Source organism: Culex quinquefasciatus, chromosome 3 (assembly GCF_015732765.1).
Source record: "Culex quinquefasciatus strain JHB chromosome 3, VPISU_Cqui_1.0_pri_paternal, whole genome shotgun sequence".
In the NCBI taxonomy this organism is placed as follows: domain Eukaryota; kingdom Metazoa; phylum Arthropoda; class Insecta; order Diptera; family Culicidae; genus Culex; species Culex quinquefasciatus.
In genome coordinates, this window is record NC_051863.1 from 67,323,424 (window position 1) to 67,340,193 (window position 16,770).

At 32.6% G+C, this 16,770-nt stretch overlaps 1 protein-coding gene across 6 annotated transcripts in view; it reads right to left on the reverse strand.

Moving 5' to 3' along the window:
- Positions 1 to 13,710, reverse strand: part of LOC6032569 (multidrug resistance-associated protein 4) — a 37,664-nt gene extending 23,954 nt beyond the window's left edge. Inside the window, exons 1-2 of one of the 6 annotated variants that reach the window (XM_038261517.1) lie at positions 13,588 to 13,710; positions 3,778 to 4,097 (exon numbers count right to left, since the gene is read on the reverse strand). In XM_038261517.1, coding sequence (XP_038117445.1) covers positions 3,778 to 3,962 — 185 coding nt within the window. In that variant the 5' untranslated portion in view covers positions 3,963 to 4,097; positions 13,588 to 13,710. Of the gene's footprint in view, positions 1 to 3,777; positions 4,741 to 13,491 lie in introns of those variants that run through there. The other 5 variants (XM_038261518.1, XM_038261520.1, XM_038261522.1 and 2 more) reach the window with 5 other exon arrangements.
- Positions 13,711 to 16,770: the final 3,060 nt, after the last annotated feature.

Consider the following 16,770-nt stretch of genomic DNA (forward strand, 5'->3'; position numbering starts at 1 on the left):
TATACAATGGCACCATCATTATTCAAATTGTAAAAAAAGAATCCATAGAGGCTAGGTCTGGGAAACTACAAAAATTACTGCTGTTTTTTTTTTACTGTTTCAGTAAAAAGAAGTGCCAAAGTTGACCCCTTAAAAAAATCATTTCTAAAAACATTGGCAAAATCACATCAAACAAGTTAAACTTCCAACCCTAAAATTTTCTAAAATTTTAAGAGTTTTTCTTTCCAATGCTTTCAAAAGATCAAAAACGGGTTGGAAAATGATTATTTCGACGTCGTCGTGCTATCTTGTCGCACCCGCCATTTTGACGATCCGAGAAAAACGCGTTTTAATGTTTGACCTTGAATATACAAAAACGAGAGCACGCAATGTAAACAATAGCAAACACGTTTTGTTTGGCTGACCATTCTGTGCATTGTCCCAAAGTTTGGTTGAAGTTGGTTGCTGGAGTCCCGAGTTATAATTACAAATGTTTACGGTAGTCTAGCTGGTACGTGCGACAAACGCATCCTGACTTTCCTGGCCTGAAATCCCTTTGGCCTTTTGTCGCACTTACATCAATTTTCATGGAGTGACAAGATAGCACGACAAGATTGAAACTACTTTCATATGTAAAGTGACAAAAATGCACGGAGTTTTTTCGGTTTTTGTTGAATATCTCAGGATTGAAATCGAATTTTGGGGATCTGTGAAGGTCAAAAGGTGAGGCATTGTGAGCTGCACAAAATGGCGTTCTTAACTCAATTTGGCCCAAAATGCACGTACGACAAGTTAGCACGATGGCGACGATTTGGTGATTTTTTAGATCGAAGCCCGTCTAGAGGCGGGGTTATGTTGTTAGAGGGTTAAGATTGAGCATAGGTTATGCAAGGACGAAATTATGCAAAATAAGGTTAACGTTAACGATAACGTTCCCAATAACGTTCAAATTTATGTCGCATCCCTCTGTTTACCCTTCAAAAATGTTACCGAACAATGCAAAAATGCATTTTGCAATCCTTTTTCTATTTGTTTAACATTAGCTTGCTAATTCAATCAGGCCACGGCAAATATTTAACGATTTTTTTTAATGAGCAGTTCTCTCAGATTTCGGTCATTTTTTTTTGTATTTTTTAATCCGACTGAAACTTTTTTGGTGCCTTCGGTATGCCCAATGCAGCCATTTTGCATCATTAGTATGTCCATATAATTTTCCATACAAACTTGGCAGCTGTCCATACTAATATGATGTATGAAAATTCAAAAATCTGTATCTTTTGAAGGATTTTTTTGATCGATTTGGTGTCTTCGGCAAAGTTATAGGTATGGATACGGACTACACAGGAAAAAAATGATACACGGTAAACATTCGGAAAATTTCACAAATAATTCATATTTTAACATTGAAAATTGGACCATTAGTTGCTGAGATATCGACACGAAAAATGAAGTTGAAAAATTTTTGCGACCAATATTTCGATTTTTTGAAAATAATTAGTATTGATTCAAAAATTCATAACTCGCTCAAAGATTTTTTGCACAACCTGGAAATTTCTGAAAAGTTTCAAAAAATTAAAAAAAATAAAAACAGTGTTTTTTGCAAATCAAGTTTTAGTGTTAAAAAATTAAATAAAAAATCACCAATTTTTTTTACCGTGTATCATTCTTTTCCAGTGTAGTCCATATCCATAGCTACAACTTTGCCCAAGACACCAAATCGATCAAAAAATTCCTTCAATACAGGTACAGATTTTTGAATTTTCATACATCATTTTTGTATGGACAGCCGCCAAGTTTGTATGGAAAATTATGTGGACAAACTAATGATGCAAAATGGCTTCTTTGGGCATACCAAAGGCACCAAAAATGTTTCAGCCGGATTAAAAAATACCAAAATTAAAATTGAAGAAAAAAGACCGATTTCGTAGAGAATTGCTCTAATGAAAATAGACACACTATGAACTGAAAACAATTTGGGTTGCATTTTTCTCCGTTGATTATCATGTTATTATTATTATTATTATTATTAGCAGTTTTTATTTTATTTTGTTATCTCGCATTTTTTTTGGGTTTGGTTTTTACCGTGTTTTTTACTAACATTTCCTATATTTTTTGTATGTATGTAGTTATTTTTGTAATACCCAGGGATATATTTTTGAATTTGAACCCAAAAAATGCCATTTCAGTTTCTTTTCAGTGTCGGCATTCTAACAGATATCTAACAGAGGTGGATATTATAACAGCATTCTAGCTGGATTCTGGAAGAACCTCCTCTGCTAGAATATTTCGTGACTAGGTTAGGATATTTTAACGATTAATGGACATCTTAGTAGGATCAGCAAGCATTTTTTTTTTTAATATTTTAAGCACTATTGCATAACCCAACAATCAATTTCTTTAATGCTATTGCTATTTAAAACATTAATATTGATGTTTAGTTAAGTTACTTAAGTACAATCAAATATAGTTTTAATTCAATGTAAATTGAATTCAGCAACTTTGGTACCTTTTATAAGCACAAAAAAAAACTAACAGGTAAAACAGTACTTGTTCGATAACTGGGTCGAATTGAAAAATGAAAAAATAAAAATAAAAACAAGTTAAGGCCGTTGCAAATATTTTTCAAACTTTACGTCACCCCTCCGCCCTTTAATCGGCCTGAAAACTCAGAGAGCAACAAACGTATTTTTTTTCAAAAAACTTCAAATTTTTAACTAAAATCGATTTGAATTGCATTTTTCTACATTATATAAAAATATGATTATTATATATAATTTGTAACTTTAAAATCAGAATTTTATCTGTATTTGCAAAACCACACTTTTTCATTCAAATTTAGGAACTGTGGCTTGCAATTTCAGTTTTTTTTTCTCGTTTAGTTAATTTTTCGACTGATGTTATAGCCTTTCCTCAGTGAAGAGAGCAAATAATACCTTTCCTAAATTAGCACGATGATAAGGTGGTAAAAAAATTCCGATGCAGTAATCTCTTCCGAATTTGTGTTGACTCTTTATCTGTCGATCGACACGAAATTAGCCAGCTGCTAGACACGCTCGATGAATGACACGCGATAACAATGATTCACAAATGCCCCTTATGGCACAGCAGATTTTACGAGCCAGAAGTTGTAATCGATAGGTAGTAGCACTGTTACAAAAGTCCACCAAGTGACCAAGAGAGAAAATTAACACCAACTTTTTGTAGTAAAATGTAATTAGTAATTGTACGTGCCGGTTCATTCAAAGCAAACAGACGATCGAGCCCCTGGCATCAGTTACGCTAGGACAACATATCTAAAGTGAAGGGAAGGGTTCTAGTACTTTAGTCGACTCTCTGATTATTGAACTTCGCTATCTCAATATTACTCCATCTTTCGATGGTTTTACAGTCCCTTCAAACTGCATGCTCTTCTTTCCTCGATATCCTCTGTAGCTCGACGGATCTTTCTCATAGCTTGCACAGATATTTTTTAACAACAACCAGAAAGTTGGCTGTACTAGAAGTCCTAATTTGACAAAAACGGTTCCAACAAAGTAATTATGTTATCGCCTAATGACGATGACGCGTCAAATTTCATAACACCATGAAATATCTCGCGCCTTCACGTGGAGATAACTCAAAACATTCTGACGTTCGCAATTCGATCCCTCAACGGTACAGTACAATCTTCAAGCAAGCATAACGTACACTTCGCTAAAATACCAGTTTCCGCGTCATCGTCCCTATGATTAGACCCGGCACGATGATAGTATAGCAATTCGATCTAATTAAATCCCCCCCTTAGCCTGCTCTACTTACTTCTCCAGCCGATCGCCGAGCGCGTCCGATTTGTCCACCTCCAGCGGCCGGAACAGGTCCTGCAGTTCCAGCACTTTGGTGTAGCCCTTCTTGAACAGGTCGATCGTCCACCAGAACGTCAACACCGACAGAAAGTTGGCACTTTCCCGCGGATTCGGAGCCAACTTGCGCCGAATTGACTCCATTTTGGCATGGTAATTAAACCTAACTAATCACTTTTGGGTTGCAATTTCGTGCGTTTCACTTGACTTAATCATCTACACTTTGGCCGACACACTGATTAACGCTGCCTGCCTCTGTTGGGGTAGGTAAATTCCAAACTATACACGGTAAAGTATCACTCGAGCCTTCAAGAGAGCTCCCGAACACGAACTTGACTGCTCGGCAGCCACTGGCGGAATGATAACACTTGACTTGGGCAGGTCCCCTGGGAGCCGCGTGAGTTATAGTCTTGTCACGGGCTCGACTCGCGGGTGACTTGCACATTGTGCTTATCTTGCTCGGCGCTCTAACTGAGCGAGCTGTTTGAGGTTCGTCATCAGGTAATGACCGCGCGGAGCAGATTGTGGGTCAAAAATTGACACTTTTGTTTGAAGAATTTTTAGATTTCTGGTAGAAAAAAAAGACCAGCGATCAATGAATTTGTGGTCAAGGTTAAATTCATTATCTCCCGAGTGGTTGAGACGACGTTGAGAGAGATAGAACGTGAAAGTCAATTAGAGCCAAGTCACTTGTAAAAGGAAGTGTATCTAAAAGTTCGTTATCTTATCTCATATGAATGTAAGTTATTTTTACTTAAAGTTTATGATTTGTGGGTTTCACGTGGAAGCTGCTTTTTACTGGTTGCTGGCGGAAGTAATCTATTCGTGTGATAGTGTTGTAGGATAGCAAAACTGTTAAATGCCAATTTGCTCTTGTAAGATACCTCTTACAACAATATGTATAGCAATAGATTATAAAAATGTTTCTAGCTGAGGTCAGTTTTAAGGCTCTGGAGCAGGGGCGCCGACTCTGGGGGGCACGGTACTTTTTGCCCCCCCCCTAAAATTTGGCTGAGGGGGCAGCCCATACATTGTGCCCCCCCCCCCAGAAATTTCGGAAGAAAAATATTTTTATTTTTATTATAAAAAAAACACAGAAATAATTGAAAGAAATATCTAAAACTTAAATGGAACATTGTTTGTACACACGGATAGAATTCTTGTAAGCGAATCCGTAAAATAGCTCAAAAACATTTGTTGTTTTCGAAATCGCTGAATTTTTTTGAACAAAATCGTTTACAATTTTCTAGATTTAGCTGCATTTTTTTTCTAAATCGACAACGTTTTATCTATACCACTGTGCTCTCTAGGAAAATCAGTAAGCTCTGTACAAGAGCACAGAGGCATCGGTATATGATTTGAGAGATGTCGTCAACATAGATTTTACGGATTTGCTCATAAGATTTCTATCTGTGCATGTTGTTTCAAAAACAAAACCAATGTACTTTTTCCATAGCACCTTATCTAGAATCAAACTTACGCAAACTCTTGCGAAAACAATCATAAAGTTTTCAAACGCAACATTCTGCGATTTGCCATTGTAGATCAGGAATATAAACTGAAACACTTTTCAAAATGGTTATTTGTTGACTGCTTTACATTTACAAAAATTCTGATAAATTCAATAAGTTTTTTAGCAATTTTAAAATGGATTTGAAAAGATTTCACATACAAACCGTTCTATACCAATTTTAGACAAAAAATACAATTGTTTCAAAAAAGTAAATTTTTGAAAACCAGAGCACCGCTTTACTGAGAAGCCGACAAATTAAAACATAATCTGAGACAATTTCACATTATAATCTTAAAATACAAGTGTATCGCCTTCTGCAATTCATGATCGATTTAAAAAAATAAAAAGGCTATAGAAATTTTAAGTACACCCTCAAAAAATATGCCAAAAAATCAGGGAGTAGAAAATAGTATTTAAAAATAGAAAATAAATTCTTAAATTCTTAAATTCTTAAATTCTTAAATTCTTAAATTCTTAAATTCTTAAATTCTTAAATTCTTAAATTCTTAAATTCTTAAATTCTTAAATTCTTAAATTCTTAAATTCTTAAATTCTTAAATTCTTAAATTCTTAAATTCTTAAATTCTTAAATTCTTAAATTCTTAAATTCTTAAATTCTTAAATTCTTAAATTCTTAAATTCTTAAATTCTTAAATTCTTAAATTCTTAAATTCTTAAATTCTTAAATTCTTAAATTCTTAAATTCTTAAATTCTTAAATTCTTAAATTCTTAAATTCTGAAATTCTTAAATTCTTAAATTCTTAAATTCTTAAATTCTTAAATTCTTAAATTCTTGAATTCTTAAATTCTTAAATTCTTAAATTCTTAAATTCTTAAATTCTTAAATTCTTAAATTCTTAAATTCTTAAATTCTTAAATTCTTAAATTCTTAAATTCTTAAATTCTTAAATTCTTAAATTCTTAAATTCTTAAATTCTTAAATTCTTAAATTCTTAAATTCTTAAATTCTTAAATTCTTAAATTCTTAAATTCTTAAATTCTTAAATTCTTAAATTCTTAAATTCTTAAATTCTTAAATTCTTAAATTCTTAAATTCTTAAATTCTTAAATTCTTAAATTCTTAAATTCTTAAATTCTTAAATTCTTAAATTCTTAAATTTTAAATTCTTAAATTCTTAAATTCTTAAATTCTTAAATTCTTAAATTCTTAAATTCTTAAATTCTTAAATTCTTAAATTCTTAAATTCTTAAATTCTTAAATTCTTAAATTCTTAAATTCTTAAATTCTTAAATTCTTAAATTCTTAAATTCTTAAATTCTGAAATTCTTAAATTCTTGAATTCTTAAATTCTTAAATTCTTAAATTCTTAAATTCTTTAATTCTTAAATTCTTAAATTCTTAAATTCTTAAATTCTTAAATTCTTAAATTCTTAAATTCTTAAATTCTTAAATTCTTAAATTCTTAAATTCTTAAATTCTTAAATTCTTAAATTCTTAAATTCTTAAATTCTAAAATTCTTAAATTCTTAAATTCTTAAATTCTTAAATTCTTAAATTCTTAAATTCTTAAATTCTTAAATTCTTAAATTCTTAAATTCTTAAATTCTTAAATTCTTGAATTCTTAAATTCTTAAATTCTTAAATTCTAAAATTCTTAAATTCTTAAATTCTTAAATTCTTAAATTCTAAAATTTTTAGATTCTTAAATCTTTAAATCCTTAAATCCTTAAATTCTTAAATTGTTAAATTTTTGAAAATTTAATTGATGTATCATAATTTTGAAATTTTATTTATTTTTTATTGTTATTTCTAAATTTCTGATTGTTTAAATTTCTGCTTTTGATTTCTTAACAATTTCAAGCCATGAGTTTTTTTTTAACCCTAGATTTTTTTTATACCACAGTCAAACCTCTTTTTATGCGATGCGTTACGTTTTTCTAATTTGTAAATTTCTCTGGAACTACGCAACATTTTTGCAAACTTTTAAAAACAATTCGTAGGTTGTAGGTTTAGATCTACAAAACGCTTTTTGAAGCTTACAAAAATAAAGAGAGGTTTCTCTGTATTTTTTTTTAAATTTTGGAATATTGAATTTGGTGTATCGGTTATTTTTTTTAAATTGCAGATTTGAAAACGGATGTTTTTTTTAATGTGTATTTGTATTCTTAAATTTCTGAAGTTCTAAATTTTTGCTTTTCACTTTTTTTTTTCTATTTTTAAAATATTTGTATTGTTCAATTTCTAAATATCTGATATTTTCTGTTAGTTTTTTGAAAACTTTTTCATACTCTTGTCTATTCCATAGTTATAAGTAATCATTTTTCGATTGAATTACGATGTAAAACACAGCTGAAAGGAACACCAAAACTCTGGTGTGTACCTAAATGAACTCATTGTAAATTGATTATTCACAAATAAAACCGAATTGAAATTGAATTAAATATCTGATAATTTTTATTATTGACTGCTACTTCTAGAAAATAACTAAGAATATGCCAATGAGAATGAATTCGCCTTCCAAACATATGAAAAATTCCCCCTAATTAACATTCTCAATCACGTTTTAATAAATTATATATATCTAAAAAAATGGATTCCGGATGAAAAAAATCCGTTACACATCGTAATAAAATTATTAAAATTCATGATATACAAGAAACATAAACATCTAATCGCCACTCTTACCTATCGATTTCGGAAAACAACCGTGCCCCCCCAACATTTTGGACTAGTCGGCGCCCCTGCTCTGGAGTGAAGGACACCCCAAAAGTGAAGGACACCATCTACCACCTTAAGGTAAATTAGTAAATTGAATCACTATATGTAAAATGCTTCTACAAACAACACAAAGAAAACTTTTTTTTGATTGAAACATTCTGAATCAAGATTTGAATGTTTTTCTAAAACAAACATGGCCGCCAAATGGCCGATTGGGGATGATGCCTTCCAGAGCCTTAAGAGCTCCAACAGGAAAGGTAATCTAGAATCAATCAGATTTGTCCATTTGCATAATCGATAGAGGTAATAACTGATTTTAGCATGTCTGATCATCAATTTTGAACTCCAAAGTTCCTGTTCGGGGACATTTGAATCGTTCTTTTGTTAGCCACCTGTTTCACACGCATCACGCCAGATAACCAGGTACCGCCGCCGTGACAAGACAAAGTATTCTATTTGAACGCGCTGATTTCGCGTCATCGGCGACGACTCTGTAACCGTGCTGATGATGGTGATGATGCGTCACTTTTTGGCCCACCACATTACGGCACCTATAACCAGATCGCGCGCAGCGTTATCAGTTTGCGCTCGAAAATGACTATCACGACAACGTCAACCGAGGCTCTTAGTAAGTGCAAATATTTGCGCCACTTTTGGTCCACTCACGGCGATTGTGGGTTTGTTTTTAGTTGAGGTAAGAGTGCTTCAGTACATTTTCTGTTTTTGCCTTCTTCACCCTAAAAGGCTTCACCTTCTCCTAGACCCACCTTCACGTATACATCAAGGTTGTTAACGTTAAAATTATCAAGGTTCGCTAACGATAACAAACATTGGAGAAAAACTATTTGGCCTGGTCTAAATATTTTTGAAAAATTCAAATTGCACGTGTTTCTAGGTACCCAAAAGTACATGCGCTGGGTACATAATAAATACAAAACATTTTCCACAAAATACCACACATTTTTCGAAAATATGGATACCAAACGAAGCGAAATTTTGTATGCATTTTAAAATATTCATAATTTGCATTTGGTATCAAACAATTTGACCGAGCCACGTAGCCCAGTGGTAACGCTTCCGCCTCGTAAGCGGTAGATCGGGGTTCAAATCTCGGCTCGGACCAACACAACTGGTGATCTTTTCTCTTCTGGAATCGATTGCTTAGTAAAGGGAAGGTAGTGTATTGTCACAAACTGGACCTTACCACGACACCTTGGGGAGGCGACCTATGGAATGTTAACATTAACCTTAACATGTTTACATTAAGTTGAGAATGAAACTGCCACTGAATACGCTTTGTAAATGCCGGCCCCGATACTCTTCAAGGGTGTTCCCCTCAGGAACTGGGAAAGATTTACTTTAATTATCAAACAATTTGAAATTTCGTTTGCGTTTTCGTTGTTTCAGAGTTTTTCAAATAAAATACCATAATTTTCACAAAATACCGTATTGTTTCAAGTACTCAAGTTTTCATAATTTGCAATAAGTGTAAAAAGCTTGGGAATTGAAAATTGAAGTACTTTTAAAAAAAGTTATAGAATAATCGCAAATTATAAAACATGAGTATTTTCGAAAAAAAGCGTTTTTGTGAAAATTTTAGTGTTTAATTCCAAAAACTCAAAAAAAAATATATGAAAATTTCATATTAAAAAAAAGAAACACGCTATTCTGTAAAAAAATGAGTATCCCAAGTAACATTTTTAAACCAACTAGCCACCACCAAGTTTTATTGAGGTTTTATTGTAGCATCTTGATTGCTTAATAGTTTTATTTGGGCATTCACCGCAACCAAAAAGCAAGAGCTAATTAATAGGTTCTGACAGGGTTTTATGCCTCGGACATAAAACCGGGCTGGCTTTCAATAAGGTTTTTTGAAAGTTTTAATAGAAGCTTGAAAACCAGATGGCAATGCTATGCCAAACGGTTTTATCGCATGCTTTGTTAAAACCTAGGGTGTTGTAGCTGTCAAGTGCCATTAAACATGTAAAAAGCTCACTTAAAACCATAAGCTCCTAAAAGAGCATTTATCGCGGCCAAATAGCAGTGCATAAATATGACGCTAAACGCGTGCTCTGATTGAATATGATTGACCGCCATCTTGATTGAAAAAATAGAAAACTGAAAAATTTGATTTAAATTTGATTAAAACACACATTTATGCTGAATTTCTGGTATGATTAATATAGCGATAGATGTTTAAAAATATTTTGAACATTTTTTTCAAAGTATTGCAATAACATATTTTTTAACATTAAACACTATGATTACAAAATATTGATTTCTGATGAAGCGAGTTGAATTTTTTGGCTCTATCTCCCCTACATTTATCAATAAAATTTTTACCGCAGCTAAATTTGAGCCATCAATTGCGAGAAATAAGCTTTCGCCATTTTTGTCAACCATCTCCATAATTTCATTTGGCAAGACGAAGACTTATTTTTGCCAAAATAAAACATATTAGGCATAAGACGTTTGAAGACGTATGAAATGTGATTTTTCCATAACTCCTGACTAGGTTTTAACAAAAGTTTTATCAAGGCTTTGAGGATGTTGTTAGGATTCAGTTGTGAAGCCTTGAACTCCTATGTAGGTTTTATAAATAGGCCGTAACAACCTTTTGCGGAGGTCCTTTTGGGTTTTAAGTGGAGTTTATCAAGGTTCTAGGGAGTTTGTTACGACTAAGGGGTTTTAATGTTGGTTTTGGCTGATAGGTTTTATAGCGGTTGTGACAGCTTTGATAAAACCTAAAATGTTACTTGGGATTTTACAAAAAAATCCCTAATAAAAATGAAGCATTAAAAAATCGTTTCGTTTGATACCTTCATTGCAAATAAGGATTGATAATTTTAGTATTTTCGAAAAATATGGCATTTGTGAACATTTAATATTTAAAAAATCTCTTATAAAAGTGAAGCTTCATTTGATACTCATATTGCAAATTATGAAAATTTGAGTACGATGCTTAGTGGAAATTTTAGTATTTTACAAAAAAAATCTCTAATAAAAGAGAAAAAACTTTCACAATTTCGCTTCGTTTTATGCCAACATTGCAAATTATGAAAATTTTCGAAGTATATACTTATACTTTTAAACTGCAAATATTTTTCAAAGTTTATGTTATGGGGAACTTTCAAAAATATTTGTACCAGCCTTATCTCACAAAAAAAAATAAATGGCAAAATATTCAGAAATTCTTGAAAATATATTTCTTTGCTCAATCGGCAGTGGTACAAAAATTTTAATATTTGAATATTACAATTTTATTATAACCAAAAGAATGTTACTTTTACTGGGCCGTCAAAATGTATTTAATTTTATGCAATACAGTCGAGCAATTCCAGCCAAAAACATGATTTTTAAGGAACTTTTTCTCGACCCTCACCTATTCCAAAGAAATTTTGTAGAAGCTACACTTATATAAGCCAATTTTTTGTATACGGAGCCAGTTATACTCGATATTGAGATTCGAGAAGGACGTAAGTGTTTAAAAAAAAATGTATATCGTAATTTTAAAACAATGCTGTATCTCGAAGCCGTTGCATCGTATCAAAAAGTGATCAAAGGCAAATTTTACGGGCTTTCTGAAAAAAAAAAAATAAACTGAAAAACACGTTTTTTATGAGTTTTTTTTTATTCTTAAGTTCAAAAGTCAAATTTGAAGGTGGGCCCACACAGTTAAAAAAAAATCATGGTAATATTACATCTGGGAACCTCTGAAAATGTGGAATTTTACAATTTTTCTGGTGTAATGTCTCATTTTAGTCTTAATTGAGGTAAAATCAGAAATCAGAAAAATGTGTAGTTTTTACTCTGAAAATGTGTTATTTTACTACTTTTTTGTGTAATGTCACTTTGTCAGTCTTAATTGAGGTAAAATTACATCATAAAAGAGGTATTATTCAATCTTCCAAAATTACACTTTCCAAATTTACAATTTTTTACTGTGTTAATCACATTGCTCGCAAATGAACACATAATATTTTTTCAGTGTAGTTCAGTGGAGGGTAGTAACCCTGATAGTAAATCAGCTTTGAATTATCGAGTCATTTATTTTTAAAACTATGAACACTTTTTTCAGAAAATTTTACAAATGTTTTGATTTCGTAGACAACTACTCACTATAATTTTTAATTTTTGACCGTTTTATTAAGGTGACGACTTTTATCATTGTCATCAAATCTAACAGACGATATAAATTTTACTTCGTTTACAATATTTTCACGAAATTCCTTCTACAACTAGTTTAGAATACTATATTTGATTTATATGTTTTGATACTATTTGGAAACGATTATCTCTTTCTTGTAAAGATAAGAAAATCGTCATAAATTAATAATTATCAGCCTGGAAGTCAATGATTGGCGGAATAGCTTTACAAATTTATATAACTATTGCGACACATTTGGTTTAGATCAAAAAATCCTTCAAGGCCTTCAAGAAGTACACGGAAAAACGTAAATTCCCAAAATCGTGAATTGTGTTCATGATTTTAGAACCAAGAAGTACTTGGTTCTTAAATTAATGAACACAATTAACGAAACTCGGAATTGATTCATTTTCTTATGTCTTATATAATTGAAATAAATACGCAGCATTTTTGAGTGATGATCAGCTTTCTTTGAAAACTGTTAATCGTATTATCTTTTCAAATGTAACAAAACAACAATTTAAAAAGCCACGAAAATCAGCAAGCTTTTCGAGAAATTTGACATCCACTCTTCCACAGCACATGGGTGCACGCGTTTGTTGATATTGAGTTTTGTTTACTAACCACTCAAATTTATCGCACTCGAGCGCGCTAAGAAATGGAACGTGTTCTGCTGCATGTACGATATTTTAGAATCACTTCTAAGGTTTGGAAGCATAGTGTTCCAAGTTTCAAGTCAGATTCTCTAGTTATCGTTGATCTTCTTTGTAACTGTTACATCGATCGACCTTGAATCGACTATTCGCTGACCGCTTTATTCTAATTACGGATCGTCGGGGTCAATCACCTAATTAGACTGTTACAGCGCCCAAGTAAATACACAAATTAGGAATCCACACTATCGCAAAAAGAGCCGCAAACTAGTGACAAATATCACCACCAATCATGCATACATCTGGCTGTAATCGAGCGTGGCACACGACACTCGATTTAGAGTCTACTCATTGAGATAAGATAGCAAATGGGTATCACAGAGTGGTAAAACAATCCAAAAATAAGTTTAGATTTGTTTGCATTCAACAAAAACACGAAAACATGAACCTAACAGTTGCGGTTTTGCTGATTTCATGCATTAACAAAGAACCTTGCGTAACTTTAATCACAACCTTCCCCGACACACACGCCGAGAGTCCAAAGATCATCATCAACGACCAGGGTCACTTTATTGCCGCGAATCGGCATCTCTTGTGTTTAAACACCCCTCGAATCAAAAACCCAACAATTTACTTCAAACAAATTTTGACAATTCATCGTTCCAAAATAAAAACACACCGCCACTGACTGCCAACCAGGGGACACTTGACGCGAGAAAAGGGGGTGGTGGCGGGACACCGTCGCGACGGCGCAACTGCCAAAATTAGTACTAACAACCACAGTACAACAACAACAACAACAGCACAAAAACCCGCTCTCACACACAGTATACAAGTCGAAAATCGCGAGCGAACGTCCGAAAACGCGACCTATCGCGACGAGCCGCGAACCAACACTGACTGTGTGAAACGCCAGAGCGTCGAGCAAAACGCGGTGAATATTGCGAATATATGCCGCGCGCCGATAAACAGCCGCGAGGTTTGATTGTTGATGTGGAATACTGGTTTAGGGTGACTGGGAATTAACAATTAATCAAAAATGATTTTTTTTTTGAATTTTCACAAATGGTCAAACTTTTGTACAACATTAACGTTACAGATTTTGCCAATATTTGATATTTGTCTTAAATCTTCCGATGGGCTGATAAAAGGAAAACCATTGACAAACTTCACTCCATTCATAAAATTGATGGGTCATTCTGACGCTGTGAACAGCTGTGTATGAGTGCAAATATAATAAAGCGCGCGCGCGTGTCGCAGTAAATTGCACGAGCACTGCTTTAGCTCAGGGCGACATGTGCCGACTCGTGCAACACCAAAACTGATTGTGTGCGAATGGGTGTGAATGTATATGAAACAAATCGCCGCTGCATTCGGCATCTGTGAGGGTGAAGCGTATGGTCATTGCAATGCACTGAGTCATGTGGTGGTGACCGTTGGGTGGAGTGACTTGGACGAATCCGTCGAATTTGGAGTCAGAAGAATACTAAAATTGGAATAAAAAAGTTTATTTATAAATATTAAATGTCTTCAAATTAAGTAATATTTAAAGCGTTTTTAAATGATTTTCAAATGATTGTGATTTTTAGAAAGAAATGGGTAATTCTTCGCCAGCTCATACAGTAGTTGCCCCGACCCCTCTTCGATTTGCATGAAACATTGTCCTAAGGAGTAACTTTTGTCCCTGATCACGAATCTGAGGTCCGTTTTTTATATCTCGTGACGGAGAGGTGGTTTTTGAACATGCGATTTGCAGCCTGAACATAATTTGCAGCCTGAAATTTGGTGTCCAAGGGACTTTTATGAGAAATTAGACGCCAGATTTGATTGCGTACTCATAATTCCGAAAAAAAACGTATTTTTCATCAAAAAACACAATAAAAAAGTTTTAAAAATTCTCCCATTTTCCGTTACTCGACTGTTAAAAAGTTTTGGAACATGTCATTTTGAGGGAAATTTAATATACTTTTCAAATCTACATTGACCCAAAGGGTCATTTTTCATTTAGAACAAAATTTTTAATCTTAAAATTTCGTGTTTTTTTCTAACTTTGCAGGGATGTTTTCTAGAGTGTACAAAAATTTTGATATTTAAACATAAGGGGTTTGCTTGTAAACATCACGAGTTAACGCGATTTCTACGAAAAAAAAAGTTTTGAAAAGTGAGAAAAAACACGAAATTTTAAAATAAAATTTTTTGTTCTAAATGAAAAAATGACCCTTCTGGGTCAATGTAGATTCGAAAAGTACATTAAATTTCCCATAAAATAACATGTTTCAAAAATGTTTACAGTTAGGTAACAAAAAATGGCAGAGTTTTAAAAACATTTTTAGTGTTTTTTTTTTTCGATGAAAAAAACGTTTTTTTTCGGAATTCTGAGTACGCCATAAAATCGGGCGTCTAATTATACATAAAATTATCAAATTTCTATCTCATCACCGTTTCAGGCTACAAACTAAAAACACCTCTTTTTCGCATGTTCAAAAATGAAAGGGGTCGTACCGCCCCTCCGTCTCGAGATATGTAAAACGGACCTCGCATTCGTGATCAGGGACAAAAGTTACCCCTTAGGACAATGTTTCACGCAAATAGAAGAGGGGTCGGGGCAACTTTTCCCGATTTCGTGTAAATTGGTAGAGGATTACCCAAATTCAAATACTATATTTTAGTCATATTTTATTTTCTGATGTTTTCTGAAAATTAACAACAAAACAACCTATTAATTAATTTAAATAAATTTGTTTTTCTGAAGCATTAGCATTTCTTGTTTAATTTTTGCAGACGAAAATGAAAACAAAATGACTTCAGTCCAGACAGGATAATCGAACCACGATTTTTTTTCCGTTGTCTTATATTTGCTTTAAGTATGACCCTTAAACTACCCTAAAGTGATTGAGAATTTTCAAATCCAAAAAGGCGATGATGAAATATTGAAAAAAAAAAATGCATGCAACCATTCAAATTCGACTAAAATTGGTAGCAGAACTAGGAATTTATGTTTGAAGCATAAGAAAATAAAAAGAAACTTAGGATAGTCGAGTCCTTGAAATTAAAAAAAGCTTCATTTTTCAATGTTTCATCACCACCATTTTGGCCGCCATCTTGGATTTAAACATTCTATTGCTTTAGCGTAGTTTAGGAATTATACTTAAGCGATAATCGAGCCTGTACTGTATTATTTTTGTTCTCAACATTAAAAGTAGCAAAAAACACTGACGAAGAAGGATCAAAATCTTCTAGTATTTTGTTTTTGAAACATATCGGTTTTAATTTTGTGTTCAAATATCTAATAAAATGCTATTTGAATACAGTGAATACGGTTCCAGAAACACCCAGAAAGCAAAAACTGGAAATTTGGTTGAAAGGATCTTTAAAAAAACTCCAGACTTTATCATTTCTTAAAAAAAAATTAAAAAGTTTTTTACACAACAGACATACGTCAAGCATAATAATATCTGAAAATCCAAAACATAACTGAAGCATGCTAATTTTTTTAAATTCTAGATTTTACAAAAATGCGAAAAATAAATTTTCATGATACTTTCCCAATTATGTTAAATTGAGTGCTAACGCAAATAATGTTCATAAATTTTAAATCATTTTGGAAATTTTTATATTATATAATTTTTATAAGGACTACATGGAAAAAAAAAATTTCCGATCTTTTCGAAAACAATTTTTTTCAATCAAGACTCACATTTTAAAAGGGCGTAAAATTGAATGTTTGGCCCTTTTGAAATATGTCAGTCTTAATTATAAAAATGAAAACATTGTTTTCGAAAAGATCGGAAAATTTCACGAATGTTTCATATTTTAACATTGAAAATCGGACCATTAGTTGCTGACAGGGTTGTTAAAATATCAAAATATCAACTCTCAGCAGCTACAATTATCTCGCCTGAATATTCATGCCTCAAATACAACTGCTCTTCTCTCTTCATTGAAACTCTCAGCGCCG